Genomic DNA, 19,783 nt, shown 5'->3' with positions numbered 1-19,783 from the left:
TAAAGAGTTGGGAATATTATTCTCCTCATTAGTGGAAGTTAAAGTTGGGCATATATGATTATATTTCCATGGCAATATCTTATCACCATTGCAGGTAAATGACTACTGTATTAGTCATGGTTCTGCAGAGAAACAGAACCAATAGGATGTTTGTGTATATAAAAAGAAATTTATTATAAGGACTTGGCTCACATAATTATGGAGGCTGGCGAGTCCAAAGCCTGCAATGTGGACTGGCAGGCTGGAGACCCAGGAGAGCCAATGGTGCAGATGAAGTCCAAAGGCAATCTGCTGGAGAATTCCCTCTTGGTCAGGGAGGCTGGTCTTTTTGTTCTGTTCAGGTCTTCAACTGATTGGATGAGGCCCACCCACATTATGGAGGACAATCTGCTTTAATCAGAATTCACCCTTTTAAATGTTAATCTCATCCAAAAATACCCTCCAAGTTGACACATAAAATTAACCATCACATTCACCAAAAAGTAAAATGAATACTTTTGAAACTAGGTTAGTTTCCTCATGCAATACAATATATAAATACATCTTTTTTTTTCCCTGTGGGTTCATAAAAATGTTTACTGTAAAGGAAAATGCTTTCTGCCTTCATATCATTTTGTAATCTTTTGAGGTTTTATGGGAAAACTATAGATTTTTTTGAACTCTAGGAGATACTTGTTTTGAATAGAATGTAGCTTGCTTTTATTCCAGACAGAAACAATAAAAGCATCATTAATCTCTTTGAAACCATCAAGAAGATCTCACCTGACATTTTAGGTTCATGGTCTGCAAAGGATTCACTAAAATTCTATTTGGTTCTTTATTAGCAACATTTTAAAAAAGTATTCCACAATTGGTGTGTCTCTTTCAAGAGCAGCTGGGGGTCTCTCTGAGCCAGCCGTCTGCACGGTTGGACAATTCCCAGCATGGTTTATTTGCTTAGATTAGCCCGGGACAACTGCACCTGGCTGTGCTTCATCCTTGCTGTAGGGCTGGTGTCCCTGGAAGTGTTTTGTTGTTTTTTTAATATCACAGCCTATCTCCTAAAGGTCTGTGGCTTTGTTTCTCTATAGGGGTCATACTTGTGCTGGTGGTACCTTTTTTTCTTTATGTTTTCAAATGATGATTAAAAAAAAAAGAAATCAAACCCAAAGAAATCTCATTTGGCCTTGAAAATCTGCATTATCATATTACCAATCCTGTTGATTAACCAGTAGGCTAAAACCATACAGGCATCTGCTGTAGTCATAAATTACCAACGTGGGCAAATAGGTAGAAAGCTCCCACAGTACCCATCACAGTGCTGAATGTCTTAGGTGTCTATTGTCCATGCTGCTCCCACGTGCTGCTCCGGTTTTGTCCTGAATTTCACCTGGAGTCAGGATTTCTTTTCTGGAATGGTTGATCCTCCCTTTTATGTTCCACATGCTTTATAGGCAGGGGTGCTTCCTCTTTGTCCCTCTCCATTGTTCTCCTCCTTGGCAGTTGTATCCGAGGCTCTAGGGAAAAGGCTGTATGTACTATACTTTGCCAGCCACGATGCTCTGCTCTCATTCATAAAGCTACTGAATGTTACTCCCAGCCAACTCTGAATCTTTTCAGTCTGGAATTAAGATTATGTTGGTCTATTATGAAGGGTTGTTCTGAATTTTTTTCCTGCTTGTTTTTTTAGGGAAGGCACTTTTAGCTTAATACTTTTATATGTCATTCTTTTGGAGGAGAATACCCAAGGGTATTCAGTAAGCTCTCTTTGTTTTTCTTAGTTATTTTTGACATTAATTATTGAGATAGAAATATTCAAGTAGCAAAGACAATGTTTTTTTTAAAGATTTTATTGGGAAATTGGGGGAGGAAACAGTGTTGGAGAATTAGGGAAGGGGACCAGCCAAGTTGTTGTCCTTCAGTCTTCATTATGGAGGGTGCCAGTCGTCATCTGGCTTCCCGTCGGCAGCTCATGGCCTTTAAGCTCAAGGTGCTGTGTTCAATCTTAGTTGTGGGTGGGCGTTGCCACCATCCCATGTGGGAGTTGAACCAGCAGCCTTGTTGTTAAGAGCACACACTCTATCCACTGAGCCATCTGGGCAGCAGCTCAGCTTAAGATGCTAGTTCCGTCTTAGTTGCGGGTGAGCATAGCCCACCATCGAGCAGGCAGTCTTGTTGTTACACCAGCTGAGCCATCCTGCCACCTGTTGGCAGCTCAGTGACAGCTCAGCTCGGGGGTGCAGCGTCACTGGCCCACGTGGGAATCGAACCAGCAGCCCTGTTGCTCAGAGCTCATGCTCTTAAGCCAACTCTTAACTAACTGAGACCCCCAGCTGGCCCAAAGACAATGTTCTTTTAAAAATAGGTTTTAGAATGCATTCTTCTAAAATCCACCCCCATTATTATTTAACTTGTTTGTCAGTTTGTCCAATTTTAAACATCTAAATAATTATTAGTATTTTAATATATAACATTTAATATTTATTAGTCTAAGTTCCAAATATATAAACTACAGACTACTTAATTTCTTAATATAATGCTTATATTTTCTCAGTAGACAAATCAGGAAAGTACCACCTACAGGAAATCCCATACCTTGACCTTGGTCATTGAATCAGTGTGAGTCCAATCAAGAGATGGAAACCACACAGTGGATCACGTAGAGAAGAAGTTTAATATAAAGTATTATTACACTCTAAGAAATAAGTGACTATAAGATATAAGGAAACTCTCTATGGTTCCCTAGGGCTGAGGGAGAATACCCAGGAAGGAAAAAGGTGAAAGGAGGTTCCCTCTCCATTGCTGGCACTGATTTTGAAATTGACTGGCCTAACCACAGGTCCAAGAGAAATGAGAGGTAATCATTCCAATCAATTACAGAAAAAAATGATGAACATATTTTCTTTTATTGGGAAATATAAATTCTTACATATAAATATTAATAATTTGATTTTAAAGTCTATCTCATTGATATTTAGAGTGCTTTATTATTGATTAATATTGGGTTGTCAGAAAAGTCATGACGTATTTTTTCTGTTTTTCGTTGCAAAAATGCGTCATGGCTTTTCTGACAACCCAATAAAAAACTGATTAATAAAAGAGTCCTAGAATGCCATATTGGTTTGTATAAATTTGAAAACAAGGTTCTTGAACAATGTACAGGCATGGTTTCCTGCAAAAATAACTTTTAACAAAGATGTATTTTTTAAAATTCTGTAAACATCGACTGAGTCCCCACCAAGCCCCTGTGCTAAGCACAGATGCTTCAGACGCTTCAAGATCTTATTTTTCTTAGATCAGGTTGACTGGTTAGCATCTTTTCCTTGCGAATTTCTGAACTTTTCATCCCCAGATCAATAGATAAATGTGACAGATGTCTTGTACTGTTTTCCTTAGCCTTAGTCTGTCAGGAATATCTGTCCATTGAATTAACGGCTGCTGATAACTTACTTGGGTGTCTGTAGAACTATACAGCTGTGTGCTGGTGTAATGGCAGAAAATTGTGTCTGAGTCGTCATGTTCTACTCTCTACTTGTGCTGCCTCCTGTAGGGAGTTTCTTTGTTCTCAAATTTTTTCGAATTGCAATTTTAGAAATCTGTTGTCCAATCTGGTAACTCAGCTCATGCACTATTGATTTTTGCAGAGAAAGGCAGGAGGCTGAGATGAGCTCATAAAATGCCCATCAGGTCAGGGCTTGTTATAAAGAAATCAAAGGTAATGACTATCATCCTCCTCCTCCTCCTCATCCATCTTTAGATAAAAAAGGGGCGGTACTCAGCTTTCTCACCTTGTAATGATCCATAATCAGCCATTTTCCCATTTATGCCTCTTTCCCTCCATCAAGCTTGTCTCTTGGTGTTTTCCTGTGCTGCAGAGTGCAGACACTTAAAACATACTGGTTGAGTCTCTGCTCTCTCAGCAGCCATCTTTTCCTTTCTGAACATATGGTTTTCATGTTTCATCTCACCCTCAGTGACCCATCCTTAGGAGAGGACTCATCCCTTTTCTAACCAATTACTGTATTAAAACCAGCTCTGCAGAAAAGCGCCTGGTGGGTAAGTGGGACTTTCCAGATTGAGTGGAAAAAGGTAGATATATTCGCTCCATGAAACCCTTATTTGGCCACTTAAAAGGAGCTGCAGAGCTGAGAGAGTTCTCATTCTCTGCCTTTTTTTTCTTTTCAGCTTGACTTATCAGGATGTTTCTGAATTCTCTGGTCCTAAGAAGCAGCTCTTTCCCAACTGGAATTGTCCATGTCTGCGAGTTCAGGGAGCTCTGTTGTGCCGATTTGTTCAGCAGAATGGCCCTAGTGTATCCAGTCTCCCAGGGCAAGGGAAGGGTGCTGCTGTCTTTCCAGAGTATCTGGGTGTTGAGACTGGTCTGAGTCCCAGGAGAACACTCTGCTCCAGTCAGGCTGGTCACCCCACCACCCCTCAGACATCCCACACTTCTTCCACCTCTGGATTTTTGTACAAGGCATGCCACTTCACTTTCTTTTGTCTCAGTCCTAGCACTTCTTCAGTTAACATCCCGTGCTTTCTGGGGAGCCTTTTCTAACTTCCAGCCCTCCTTTTGTCTGAGCTCCTATGCTCTATGTAGTGTATACCCCATAGCGTGTGTGTGTGTGTGTGTGTGTGGTGTTTATGGAGTTCGTGTGACCCAGACTGGATTGTAAGAGGGATGCATTGTATACGTCTTCTCTTTCCCCCTAGTTGTTCACTGGTAGTTACTTGTTAAAATATATAAAAGTTGTTTCCTATGTTCTTCCCTTAAACCAGAAGACTTGACTTCAAGCAGGACTTAACAGGGTTTTAAAAAGTATAGAGCCTTCATCATCTCTCGCTTCAGATTGGCTGCTGTAAATTGGCAGCTGTGGTAAACACCTTCTCTTGTTGGTTTATGGCACTTTTAGCAATGTTATTTGTAAGGCAGGTCTCCCTGTACCAGCTGCCCACACTTCAGGTTGTCAGGACGTGGCCTGGAGCAGTGTGGATTGCAGAAGCCTTTTGACGAAGGGTCCTGCTTAGGACAGTTTGCTCCATGGCACTTTCTTCCCCTCCTCCATTCCCACTCTCACCTATTTGACTAAGTCCAGACCTGAGTGTAAAACCGGGAGAGGGGTGATAACTTGGTTGTTGAAGCCTGTTTCGTGTTTCAGGTTAGGTTTATCTGTGCCCACACTGTGAGAGGGACAGACAGAAAAGGAAGTGAGCGGAAGAATAAAGCTAGTCATGTCACCTTCCCCTTAACACTGCAGTGTCGTTCTTCTGCGTAAGATAAAAAAGCCAGTCCTTGGCATGGCCTCTGGGCCCCGCGAGCCCTGGCCTCCACTCCCTCATCTCTTGCCGTGCTCCCTCGTGTGCAGCATCTGCAGCCGCCCTGGCCCTTCCCCTTCTTGGCTTGGTTCACTCCCACTCAGTCCTGAGCCACGTGTAACACACATCATCGCTTCCTCAGGGATGTCACTCCTGACATCGCTCCCCCCACTCCACCCCCGTCCGAGTCACACATTCCACATGCAGTTTCTAATCACTGATTTTGCTTTTGCTTCCTATCACTTTTTGCCTATTGTTCTGTATGGTTTGTAATTAGGCATCTTTTTGTGTGATTATTTGTTCAAATATATATTCCCTCCTAGAGTGTAAGCTCAGTAAGGGTAGGGACACTTTCTGTCTGCTTGCTCTTTTAACCCCATGTCCCTAGCTCAGTGGCTGGCACATAATGAGGGCTCAGTGAATATTAGCTTGAAAAGGAATGAAAGCAGATGTGAAAGCAGATTGGAGGGTTTGGAGGTAGGTGATGAAGGCAGGGTGGCAGAGAACTGTGGTCACAGAGAAGTCTATGGGCCGAGCTGAGGCGGTAAGGTGAGTACCCTTGCCGTCTCAGCACGGGGGAGTGGGGTTAGGGTGTGGCAGGGCTGGTCAGCAGGCTGTCCAGAAGACCTCCAGAGCGGCCTGGAGACCTCTGCAGCTCCTATCTCATATAAGGAACACCAACAACAAAATATATGTGCCAGACGTTGAGTTAGTGCTTTAAAAGGTAGATATCACTAACCACCTTTACACTGAGGAAACGGAAAACATGGGAATATTAACAGTTTGATAAAGGTTAAAAACCTAATAAGTAAGAGAATTGAGATTCAAATCCAGGTGCGTTTGACTCCCCACTCCTTGCCTTGGACCCCCGAGATCTGCACCGTCCTTGGAGTGACTCCTGTGTTTCTTTCTCCACCCAGCCATGTGACTTTACATCAGAATATGATGCTTGGAAATCCATAGTAGCCTCCTATGAACCCCCATTTCTTCCCTTTCCAGTCCTTCTGTGCATCTTTCCCATAATCTCTAAAATGTTTCTTTTACTGCTATTACTCGCCTCCTCAGTAATCTTCAGTGGGTCACCATTGTTACCAAAACAAGAATACATTGGCCTTGCAGCCGTAGCCCCATCCAGCCTCCAGCCGCCTCACCAGCTGTATCCTCTGTGCTCTCTTGGTCAACTCTTTGAACCCCAAATGCCAAACTGACATGTTCCTGCTCTGAAACTGGTCTAGAGCGGTTCTAATAACTACTCCACAGGTCCGTATCTTCTAATAGTCATGTGAAATCCTCCAGCGAAGCCTGGAATCCTATTCCACTGCTTGGTGAATTCCCTTATATATAATCTTATAGTTTTACTCAGCTCTTATTTGTTTTTACTTAATTTTTTATCTTCTACTCCCAGTTTGACTGGAAGCTCCTTGAAGTATGACTACATATTATACTTCTTTTTATCTCCCTGCAGCATCTGATTTAATAGTATAAACAAGGTAGATGCTCAATATATTTTTGATAAATGAGTAGATAAACCGTGCTTTTAGTTTTCTGTCTCATCATGGTTTTGCTTTTACATTAATATGTTTCGCTGCACTAAAGAAGGTTATACAATATGAAAAATGAAGAAACTAGGATCTTGCGTACATTTCTGATTGGGGACTTCAACATATTGGGCAATGTGTGAACTATAATGTTCTCATAGATAGAAGTACAAAAATATTGGCATATTGACTGCCAGTGGGAGTCACAAAAATATTGGTTATAATAAATGTATGTTTTGCTTTTAGTTTGTGATATGCTATTCGACTTTGTAAATAATGCACTTTGCAGAAACAGCTGAATAACAATATTTAACATTACTTTTAATATAATGAATGCCCTTGGGAATAAAATAAACATAATTGTGATTCACTATATAAAATCAAAGATCTGAACTGTGGACGCAATTTCCCTTAGGCCACTCAATTTTTTTTCCCCAGTAGATTTACCTTTCTAATTATATTTTGCTTCAGCTAATTTTAAAATTACTTTGCATTTCCTGAGAGCAGTGTACTTTATGTGTCATGGGGACACACATTTAACAGTCATAAAACTATCTGTAAAATCAAAAATCTTATTTACACCCAAAGGATCTTTTTTAAGAATCAAAATGCACAACTGATCAAAAAAAAAATAGTTTAACAAAGTGCTCACAGTCACTTAACCCAGCATATAAATTATTTTCTACATTTGTTTGGGTCTTTTTTCTCTTCCATTTGTGCTCTACAATCAAAAGAAAGAAACTCCTTCAAGGAAATATATCTGCTGTGTAATTACACTATGTTACAAATTGGAATTTTAGCTGAAGTTAATGGCAGAGAATGTCAGTGTAAATTAAGAGCATTATCTAAACCTTATTAATGAAGTAATGAGTATCCTTGTGAAGAGAGAACACAAGATATCACATGGCCTGGGTCCTAGAACTCACTCCTCTCTTGTTAAATGAGCTTGAGACAGTAATTAACTCTTCTGTTCCTTTTTTTTTTAAACCAAAGAACTAGGATGAGAACATAAATCTTTTTTAGTGTCTCACAAGACGTTATGAAACTCCAAAGGGGAAGAATAATCAGAAAAATTATGAAACAAGACTTTAAAAGAATAGTGGAAGTTACTTATTTAGTGGTTTTGATTGACCTTTAGCTGAGAAACAGGTGAAAGTGTTGAACCAGGTCCCCTGAAACGAGATGTATGAAATTTATTTTTCACTTACTGAACACAATCGGGTTTTGTGATCTTAGTGTTGTAAAATCAGCTTCATTACTAAGAAAGTGATTTCAGCTTCTTTGGGAAGGTCTCCAGGTAAATTGACGGGTTTCTGAAGTTTATTTTAAATGTTATTTTTTAAATAAGTGCTAAGTACTGTAATGAGATTTAGTCTTCCTTTTCTTATGGGTGAGTTTTGTGAGTGATTGAATGAGTCATTAGCAAACTAAGAATCTGTTTTACAGGAATATTTTCAGAACAAGCTTAAGAAGCTGTATTATTTCTTAAGAAAAGGAACTAAGACTGCTTGGAGAAATGGCTGATTCCTGGACTGGGGCAAGGGGAAGTACAAGATAAGCCAGTGACATCTTATGGTGCCAAAAAGTCTTCAAAAAAGGAAGGGTGGGGGTGGGGGTGGGGAGTGGGACATGTTGACAGGACGCCTGTGCTAACTGGAAGGAGCTCCCAAGAGCTAAGTCTGGAACAATTTGAGCAACAAAATAATGATAGTAATGGATTACAGTCCATTTAATATATAGAAAATATTTCTATGAGTCAGTCTTCAATAAATAATTGAATAAAAAGAGGGAGAAGGGGCAGCTCTTGCTTATATAGAATTCTAATTAATAAATATACATAAAAGAAATTATGGAAGTAGAAAATTAGTGTTTGGTAAACACAGAGTAATTGTTACAGACCAGATCCACATATGCATGCTAAAATTAGTAGGTGAAAGGATGGTAAGAAAGGATATTTGCATAGTTTTAAAATATCTCTTCCCAAGATAATAATTTCAAAGAGAAAAATATTGACTTCACAGTGGAGAAACTTAGATACTGCATTAAACAAATGTTCAAAGTTAATATCATCTGTAGCAAGATATAGCAATAGCATGTACCTTTTGATAAAATGCACTGAAAAGGGTGTTATTACATTACCTCTGTGGTTTTTTCTTTTTTTTAAAATTATATATTTTATTTTGAAAAAATTATATTCACATGCAGTTTTTTTGAGGTTTAATTGACATACAGCATTATATTAGTTCCAGGTGTACAACATAATGATTTGTCATTTGTATATTGCAAAATGATCACCATAAAAACTAGTTAACATCTGCCTCCATATATGCATAGTTACAGATTATTTTTCTTGTGATGAGAACTTTTAGAATTTACCTTCTTAGTAACTTTCAAATGCAATACAGTATTATTAACTATAGTTGCCATGCTGTACATTACATCCCATGACTTATTTATTTTATAACTGGAAGTTTGTATCTTTTCACTCCCTTCACCCATTCTGTCCACCCCCCACCCTCTACCTCTGGCAACCACCAATCTGTTCTCTGTATCTATGAGGTTGGCTTTTTTAAATTTTAGATTCCACATATAAGTGAGATCATATGGTGTCTGCCTTTCTCTGACTTATTTCACTTAGAGTAATGCCCTCAAGGTCTACTCATGTTGTCACAAATGGCAATATTTCATTCTTTTTTATGGCTGAATAATATTGCATTGTGTATACATACCACATTTTCTTTATCCATTTATTCATCAGTGTTACACTTAGGTTGTTTCCATATCTTGGCTATTGTAAATAATAGTGCAATGAACATGGGGGTGCATATATCCTTTTGAATTAGTGTTTTCATTTTCTTCAGATAAATACCCAGAAGTGGAGTTGCTGGGTCATAAGGTAGATCTATTTTTAATTTTTTGAGTAATCTCTGTACTGTTTTCCATAATGGCTGTACCAATTTACATTCCCACCAAAAGTGCATTAAAAAAATGCAGAGAGATCCCATGTATTTTTTAACCTACTTTCCTCCAATGACAACTGTAGTTGCAAAATAATAGTACAAGGGCCGGCCGAGTGGCTCAGTTGGTTAAGAGCTCGCTCAAGAGTTTGAGCTCTGAGCAACAGTGGTTCAAGTCCCGACCCGAGCTGAGCAGCCGCTGAGCTGCCAACAGGTGGCAGGATGGCTCAGCTAAAAAAAAAAAATAATAGTACAGTGTCATAACCAAGATAGTGGTATTGATACAGTGAAGTGACAGCCATTTCCCTCATTACAAGGCCCCCTCATGTTACCCTTGTACAGCCATACCCCTTTAAAAATTGAGTTTATTATTGAGTTATAAGAATTCTTTAGATATTCTGGATCATATGGAGTTTTCCTTCCAGTCTGTTAATATAGTGAATTATGCCAATTATTATTTTTTTAATTGTGACAAAATACACATAACATAAAATTTACCATCATAACCATTTTTAAGTATAGCGTTCAGTGGTATCAACTACATTCATATTATTGTGCAGCCATCACCACCATCCATCTCCAGAACTCTTTCATCCTGCAAAACTGTAACTCTATACCCATTGAACAACTCCTGTTCCCTCTTATCCCCTATCCCCTGGAAATACCATTCTACTTTCTGTCTCTTTGAATTTGACTACTCTTGGTGCCTCATATGAATGGAATCATGGAGTATTTGTCTTTTCGTGACTGACTTATTTCACTTAGTATGTCTTCAAGGTTCATCAGTGTTGTAGTATTGATTTCCTTATGCTTTAAGGCTGAATAATATTCCACTGTATGTATACACCACATCTTGTTTATCCATTTATCGTGGACATTTGGGTTGGGTTGCTTCCACCTTTTGGCTGTTGTGACTGATGCTGCTGTGAGCATGGCGTCTCTTCGAGACCTGCTTTCCATTCTTTCGGGCATATACCCAGAAGTGGAATTGCTGGATCATACTGTATCTAGGTTCTCCTTTTACTCTCTCTCTACCTTGCTCTTCTCCAAGCCCTGACTCTCTGAACATCTTTTCCTTTTAGAGATTTAATTTCTTTAAGCAATGTAGTAAATCCTTAATTAAGAAGATTGTTTAGAGAACGAAGTACTAGCTTTTTGAATTTCCTGGCTAAGTGGCCAGAAACCCTTTTGTTTCAATCCTTGCGATTGCAGAAGTGTGTTAGTTCGTTTTATTCTTCATAAGTACAGTAGAGTGGACATAACGGACTCTCTGACAATTCAGGATCTTGTGATGCTTCAGGGCTGTCATTGTTAACATGGATTCACAGCATAGTGTACAGAGGGTAGAAGTTATTAGGGGCTGGGGCAACGTACTTACCCCTCTGGATTGTTTACAAAACTAAATCCTTGATAGGAGTTTGTTTTGTTATTTATGTGTTTCTAAGCAAATCAAACAATACAGTATTATATAATAATATTTGAAAGATGTTCACTAAACTTTCTCACCTGGCCATCTTTACTGTTTTTTTCTTCTTTGCCATCCTCCTTTTATCTGTATCCCACATCACCAGATAATGGGCTGTCTGCTAGTTCTGAGCAAGTACATTTAGTAAGTGTAACTTGTAGAAGGAAATGGAGTCTGGAATGCAGTCTTCATTATCCTCTGCCAGCTGCATTTCTGTTTTGTTTTGTTTTGTTTTTTTACTGTACTTCAAGGAAGAAAAAGAGCGCTTCGGAGGAGAGAGGATTAGAGAAAGAAAGAGGTAGAAAGAACCGAGAAGAAGAGAAAAAGCAAAAAAATGAATTAAAACACAAAGGAGGGAAAGGAAGAGGCAGTGAGGCGAGGGGTTAAATGAGAGTAGAGGTTGTTAGAGAAGTCCCAAAAGCAGGCTTTATCTCCTTAAGTTCATCTTTGGACTCAAGAAAGCCCTGACCTGTCTGGGTCTGAGGATCAATTGCCAGGAACCTCGTATGGCTGTGACAAGTAGGTAACTAAACCAGAGGTCGCTTGGGCTGGAATGGGCTTATTTAGCATTCTGCAACAAGCATTTCTTGAGTGCCCACCATCCACGGTCTCCTGAACTCATTGACCACGGGTCTACTGGTCAAGAACAGAAAAGACCAAACCTCCATTCTAGATGTTTTGTTCACCATCCTGTAGACAGAATGGAGTAGTCCTCCACGTTCTCCAAGTCCCATCTCTGGACATGTCTTTCTCTAACCCTGGGGCTGGCGGATTGGAGGGTCTGCCTTGTTTCCCTTCAGTTGATAAGCCTGTACATCATGCTTGGAGGCCGAGGTCCTACTGTGCCAAACTGTTAGATTTGACCTAATTAGAACTTTGCCTGAGAAGGAGTAGTACCTTGTTTTACAGGTAACAGAAATGAAGACACCTGGAATATTTTAAACATAGTCTCCCAGGCAGGTAGGACAGGTTCTTGTATTTTTATCAGACCATAGGGTTGGCATGGCGTATGTCTTGGAAGCAAACCTAGAAGCCCAAAGGCTTAACAGTTTTAAATGTACCTTTTCCATGTGTTACTCCAGAATGAAGCTGAATACATTTTGAGGTAATTTAGTTACAAAGAAATTATGGCATCTAAGCCTACTTTTTTGTACATTAGTCAAAAACAGAAGTAAAAATTACAGGCAGGCTTGATTAGTCTCTAATAGATTACTAATGTCGCACTGTTTGTGGCTTGTTTGCTGCTCACATTTCTGATCTGGAATTGCTATTCTGTTTAATTATTTAAACAATCTAAGGTAGTTTTCATTATAAATGTGATTCCTATCCTAGAATTTTCAATCGGACCAAGAAATAAAACAAACAGGAGCAGGAGCCAAGCACAATGAGTGTTTTGCCTGCGGAGATGCTCATGAGGGTGTCAGAAATCACTGATGCCCAGCCAGAGTGATTTTGCCCCCCAGGATGTATGTGACAATGTCTGGAGACATTTTTGATCATCATACCTGGGGAGAAGGTGCTACTGGCATCGAGTGGGGTAGAGGCCAAGGATGCTGCTAAACATCCTACATTGTCTAGGAAGCCTCCTGCATCAAAGAATTGCCTGGTCCAAAATGCCAGTAGTGCTGAGGTTTAAAAACCCTGTCATGAATACAGGCAGAAGATACGGTACAGACTGAGGCATCAACTCCGTTAAGAAAAACCCAAGATGGGGCTGTCTCTAGGTTTTTCAGGGTTGTTGTTTTTTCTTCCATATTTCTGTTTTGAAATCTTTTTAGATTCAGACTGAGTAATTTTCATCTCTGTCTCTATTTCCTTAGCACTTGGTACAGGGGAGGCTTTGTGAGATATTGAGGGAAGTCAAAGAGAAGGAAAAAGACACATCAGGAACAGATCCACTTAGGTTTCACTTCCATGTCAACTATGTGAGAAACACTGAGGGTTCAGGGCAGATGGGAAGGTTTGGAGATAAGCTTCCTGGTTTCCTAGACACTCCATCCAGCAGGCCGCCCACCCCCTGCGCTCACCTGTGCCTTTGCTTCTGCTTGGCTTACGTTGCTTGTACCAGTGGAGCTGGTGTCAGGGAGAACGTCTCCTACTCAGGCCACCCATGAGCTTTGGTCTTGAAAGAGATTGTTTCACACCCTACATCTTACTTACCCCAGCCATTGAGAGTGGCAGCTCAGTCCTGTAGGCCATCACCTGTTAAGAGAGTGTGTGTGTGTGTGTGTGTGTGTGTTGTGATTAAAACATAGAAACCTAAAAAGTCAAAGTCTTCCGTAATCCTGCTAATAAATTGGTAGGTATTTCTCCAGTTTGTAAATGCATATATTATTAACATATAATTATTAAAGATAAAAATGGAATTATAATTTTATTGTATATTATACCGTTTTACAACTTGTGTTTTTACTATACTATATCATGGACATTTTTGATTCTGTCTAGTATGAGGGGTAAATCATTTAAAGTTATCTCTAAAATAAGGAGCATGGTATCCACCCACTTACTCCAGGGGCATTAGAAAGACTCAAATATAAATTAAGATTTGTCAAGTGTGTTGAGTTTCTTAGATGAAAATACCTTGATGTGTTATGTATCATGCTCTGTTTTTAATTGATTATAACAATGTGGTATGATTCTATTACTGGTTTGTTTTGAGATGCTATTGAAAGCGCCTCAGAAGGAAACCAGTATGGCTGCGTTCTTGTAGCTGGTGCCACACTCTCGGGTTTTGACCGCCTTTGCTGTGTTCCCCACAGGCAAATACGTGTATCAGCCCATGACTCCTGTGGAACAGCTGCCAAGCACTGAGATTCCTGCGAAGCCGCGGGAGCCCACCAACACCATTCAGATCTCAGTCTCACTCACTGAACACTTTCTGAAATTTGCATCTGTCTTCCAGCCTCCCCTCCCGCCTGACTCACCAAGGTACTGTATGATCTCAGACCTCTTTATTGACAACTATCAGGTTAAATGTATTAATGGGAAGATGTGTTACGTGCAGAAGCAGCCAGCACCACATTCCCACAAAATGAGCTCTGAGGAGGTCTCTGCACACGATGCCTTAATTTCAAAAGAGAGCAATACACCAAAAATAGATCACTGCTCTTCTCCCTCAAGTTCTGAGGACTCTGGGATCAATGCGATTGGGGCTCACTATGTGGAATCGTGTGATGAGGACACAGAAGAAGGAGCGGAACTGAGTTCAGAGGAAGATTACAGTCCAGAGAGCAGCTGGGAACCAGACGAGTGCACCCTTCTGTCCCCATCGCAGTCCGATCTGGAAGTGATTGAAACGATAGAAACCACCGTTTGAGAGGCGGGCAGGAAGCCGACCTTCTGATCCACACTGAGCTTTTGTACTTTTGTCTGATGGACCCTTTTCCCAGTGCAGTTGGTATTTTCTACCTGTCTCTAACCATAGCAGTTCAGTGGTCTGCTGATTAGCTTCATTCTTAAATTAGTCTTAGTTATAACTAAGATACGCTTTTTCTTATAAACGGTTTTCTTTTGTATCTTGACTTCCTTTCTACATAGCATCTGGTGTCATGCATTGTGGCCCAGCCTTAATTTCATGGGGAGCTTTGCAAGCGATAATGTGATGATCACAGAGTGTCATGGATCAGGTTGAGGAGCTACCCAGAGTGAAAGAGACAGGATTTTCTAAATAGCCGGCTCTTCACAGAAAAGCTCTTGGCATTCCTTTTGGCGTGCTGACAGGCACCCCGACTGCCCTGCTAGTGCCACATGGGAATCAGCTCACGTGAGGGGAGCAGAGTGTGCACTGGTAGATGCTACTGTGCCCCTTTCCCCTTTCCCCCACCATCTGCATGGGTCTGGGCCAATGTTGTCTGGCTGGCTTCTAGGAAGGTACTGGAGGCCAGCTCGGCCTCTAATTACGGCCAGTGTCTGCACAACCCTCCATGACCTGGGGCTGAGCTAGACCTTCGTTTAAGAAGAGATGACATCTTCAATTTCTTGCTCAATCTATCTTTAGCTGAGTGCCTACACTTTGCAGGGCGCTATGGGGATACAGAATGAATAAGACCTGCCTCCCCATATGAAGGGACCTACAGTCCAATAGGGGAGATAACACATGCAGGTAACAGTACCCAGCATGCTCTGGGAACCCACAGCAAGGAGAGATGTACTTGGCTTGTAGCTGGGGAATGTGTTGCAGTATTTGAGCTGGTCTCTTAGGGGGTTCCCCCAACATTTCCATGCTTTTCTTAGTAGTTCTTCAAATCTGGGGAAAACTTTTAGGAAGTTACATAGGTATTATGTTTAGGAGGCAGCCACATCTGACGTCTTAAGAAAATAAACAATAATAGTTTTAGTTAGCATGGAAATGCTAAAGACAGCAGTCCTTTAGGGATTAGGAATGAATCTAATAGGTTTGATTAATTCTGCTTCATTTGGTTGTATGAAGCTTTAGAATGGCTTAGGTGAGAAATGGATTAGAATTCAGTATGATGCATGGGTTTTTTTATGCAAATGCAAAAGCAGTTGAAACAGTTCCCTGCTAAGTCAGGAGAAAATATTTTGTGTAATATTCACTTTACTACAGTAATATTCATGATCTGTTGTACATGTTCTCTTTTCTCACACATGCAAAATAGTGAATAATTCTTTCTTATTTAGATCCCTTCAGAATTCTCCTCCTAATCGCTGTTTCTACCAGGTGTGTTCTTGTGTGAGTTGGTTATCTGCCATTTCTCCACATCTGCTCTCTGGGAGGCATAGTTAAGAATCCAAGAAATTTAAAATATGGCCTAATGGAGCTAGAACTATCAAAGTTGGAGACAGAGAACTATTTCTTATATCCTAACTACCCGTGAGTTCTCTCCCGTGGTATTATCTCGTGCTCTGTCAGCATCATGGCATATCTCTTTTGTGTCACATTAGTCTGTGTTTTAAGAAACAGGGAGAGGCCTCCATTGGGCTGCTTTCACAGATCACTCTAGGCAGCGTCTGCTTCCTGAGTCGTATGTGCAGTTCAAGTGGCCAGAACACTTTGTTGGGTTTAGGTGCCCAGACATCCACGGGGTTTAGAAAGCAGCGTGTGCATATTCCTTTGAGAACAGTGTTCGTTAAAACTGTCTACACTAGATGAAAATGTAGCATAAAGTTCCCACTGACTGAACTGTAAGGATCCAACAAGTGAAACCAGTCAGGTGGTGAGAGGACCTCCAGGAACAGGAGCGGGCAGGTGAGGCGGGGGTGCAGCGAGGGCTCCCCCACCCGCCTGGCCCGCCTTGCCCAGGTGGCTTAGGGACAGACACCTCATGAGCCCCGGCCTGAGGTTCTGAGTGCCTCCCTGATTGAGTCCTCAGTGTGGTCACAGCAACCCCAGGGCCCGGGGTACACGTACACCCGTGGGTGAGCTTACTGCATCCCCCGGTGGGCATACGGAGGGTCCTCCTTCTCTCCGCCATTCCTATCAGTTCTCTACCCTGGGCCCACATGCCTGTCCCGTAAACTAATTGGAGTCAACCACCAGGTCTCAAAAGCCATGGAGATACATGGTCACAGAGCCACTTTTCTGAAGCTGGCTCTGTCAGGGTTGGGCCCTTTGTCAATAATATCTGTGACTTTTGCCTAGGTTCTTGTTTTTTAAACTCTTGAACTGCCATTCAGATGAGCCACGATTTTAATGGAATTTTTGGATTTAATAATGTTGCTATCACTTTAAATATTTGCACAATCTCTTTATAATTAAAAACTCACTAAGCTTCACTTACTATGATCTATTTTATACAATTGGAGATGTTCCATTGGATTCTAAATATCAGATGCTCCTGGATCTCAAAACAACCTTTTCTAAATAAGCACAAGCAAGAGTTTCTTCTGTCCTAGCACTGTTAATATTAATACTTCTCTAGAAAATCATATATGATTGAACCGGAATCGTTTCTTTATGCTTGCATTCCAAAAACAACTGATAAGGATATAAAAATGTGTAGTTTCAATTTAAATTCTAGGCCTGTTCTGTTCTATATTATATAAAAGAACTTCTCTGTAATCCTGATATTATATTGCTCATTTGTATAAGCATATTTATAGGCACTTTAGAAAATGTTTAGACTGCAACATGTATTATAGATATCAGACACAGTCATATTAAGTAGCCTTTGGTTAATACTTGTACACTGAGAGATATGAAAGCTTTATAATTTGGACCTGGTGGTATGCTCGCTTGGAGGAGAGGGTTGGGCTGTGTGGACAGAGACACTGCTTTTTTGGGCTTTGGTAGAAACCTGGCACCATTCCTATTTTTTGAAAGCTGGTGTAAAAGCTATTAGGTAGAAGATACAAAATAAGTGCTGTGTGGAATTTAGCTTTCTTATCTAAGATTTATTTTAGAATTTTAAGTTTCAAATGTGCTCATTACTTTTCTGAGAAATGACAAAGCAATTAAAATGCTTTGTGGTTATAACTAGTTGGTACATTAACAAATAAGGCTTTACAATCAAATCTAGGTTATTTTTTACCTTGTAATTTTCAAGATTTGAAAAGAGAATTTGAGGAATAACCCTGAAGTAAAACAGTTGCTTTCCTGGAAAGGAAAAACTTGTAGTTCAAGGTAGTACTATACAAAATAAAACCACCAAAACAAGAACCAGACTGTGATGTTGTTGTCCTGAAGTACCTTTTGGATTTGATCTAGGATTCAATTCTGTCTTGGGGATGGTAGTTTTATTTCTTAACCTTCATTTCCTGGCCTGTTTGAAACATCATAATTCTTTTGGAACTGATCATAACAAACTCCTTTTATGCACATTTCTCTGGGTAGTAGGATGCAGCCAGATAATTTAGAAAACTGTCGAACTATCCAGATACGTTTGGCTGTATAAATACTACTAGGCAAGGAAAAAAAAACATAAGTTAAAATAATATTTATACAGTCAGCTCTTAATTATTTCATCTTGTTTGCAAAATTTTATTGAAACATTTTGGCTTTTTATGTGAGGAAAACAAAATTTTAACAGTTTTCTTGCCTACTCCACTCTCCAGAGGAGGTGTGAGCCAGAATTAAGGAGGCCAGTTGTATTTTAGGCTTTTCAGAAAGTAGTATGTGATTGTGTCACTTCCCACTGAGAAGAGTGGAGGAAGAAGTGTGAGTTCTCTCTGAATCAGTGCTGTCACTCTAGGGATGCAGCATTTCTCACATCCAAACAAGTACAACAACATTTCTCAAAATTAATTTTGGAATAGTTTACCTTTTAAAAATTTTATGTCCCTGCTCCCTTTTATTATTATGGATAATTGAGAGTTGACTGTATTAGGAAAGGGCCATGTTTCTATTAGTGCTTTGAGTTCTTTTTCTATTAAGATTGAAGCAGTGCTCTCTTAATAGACTTGTCCGAACAAGTCTGAAAGCAAATCATCACTAGAGGTTTTAATATTGAGCTTCCATATCACTGTGTCATCCACTTTTTAAGGCTGTTCATACCTTTCAATATGCACTCACTGTGCGATTTTTTAAACCTATTTTAAAGTTTTAAGCATAATGTTGACCATTCTGTAATTTCCTAAAATATTGTTTTCCTATAGAAAATTTCCTTTATGTATAATATGTTAGGAAAATACTACCTTGTAAAATAAATGTGTTTTCTTTTTCTTTTGTACCAGCACAAATTTGGTATTTTGGAGTTTGGGATATTTTCTCCCTGCAGTCCCCCCTTTAGAGAGGCTCTGTCTGATTTAAAAAAACACCACAGTGTGAACTGAACAAAACCAAACCCCACATTCGTAAAATGTGAAATTTATATTGAGCGCTCACCTTGTGCCAGGAAATAAGCAGTTTACATCCTTATCCCATTTAAACTATATACAAAACCTTTATGAAGTGCAGGTAAATGTTATTATCCATAATATACAATCATGGTCACCAGTCATAACTCCCAGAACCTTTTGTAATAAGAACTTTTTTGTTGGCTACATTAGGTTTATACAAATAAAACTTGCATCCCCCCACAAACAGAATTTATTTCACACAAAGCTACAAGCTTTGTATTCAGTTCACACATGCCATGCAAGAACCAAACACAGGTCCTTGCGGAGCAGTCACTTGGTCACCGAGGTCCAGGGTCCATACCTCAGCCTGGCAAATCCAGGACCTCAATTTCCACATTCAGCACACCCAGGAAAGAACAACTTCTGGGATTGGCTTTTATTGAGCAACCTCAATGGGGACTGCTAAATGAGTTATCTTATTAGTAACAGTAATAATATCAGTTAGTAGTATTAATTTTAGCTCAACAGCTACTTTACTGCTTTCTGTGAGTAATCCCCACAGCAACCCTCTGAGGGAGGTTTCAGCATCCCCATTTCACAAAGCAGGAAGAGAACTCAGGAAGTAAACATCTTTGCCCCAAGTGGCACCACTTGTAAGTAGTGGGAGTCAGGATTTGAACCCAGTCACTCTGGCTCTAGAGCTCACCGTCTCGGCCCTTTGCTGGTATGTCCACCCTGCAGCTCCCTTCCCACCCCCAAGGCACTTGGAGGCTGAGTCAGGAGGCTGC

At 40.2% G+C, this 19,783-nt stretch overlaps 1 protein-coding gene across 1 annotated transcript in view; it reads left to right on the top strand.

Annotated features, from left to right (window-relative positions):
* The window catches only part of CUNH3orf70 (chromosome unknown C3orf70 homolog), a 51,177-nt gene extending 32,285 nt beyond the window's left edge, over positions 1-18,892 (top strand). The window contains exon 2 of the mRNA XM_019624016.1: positions 14,018-18,892. Within this exon, the coding sequence (XP_019479561.1) occupies positions 14,018-14,574 (557 nt within the window). The 3' untranslated portion in view covers positions 14,575-18,892. The remainder of the gene's footprint in view (positions 1-14,017) is intronic.
* Positions 18,893-19,783: the final 891 nt, after the last annotated feature.

Source organism: Hipposideros armiger, unplaced genomic scaffold (genome assembly GCF_001890085.2).
Source record: "Hipposideros armiger isolate ML-2016 unplaced genomic scaffold, ASM189008v1 scaffold_14, whole genome shotgun sequence".
Classification (NCBI taxonomy): domain Eukaryota; kingdom Metazoa; phylum Chordata; class Mammalia; order Chiroptera; family Hipposideridae; genus Hipposideros; species Hipposideros armiger.
This window is presented reverse-complemented; position numbering and strand designations above follow the sequence as displayed.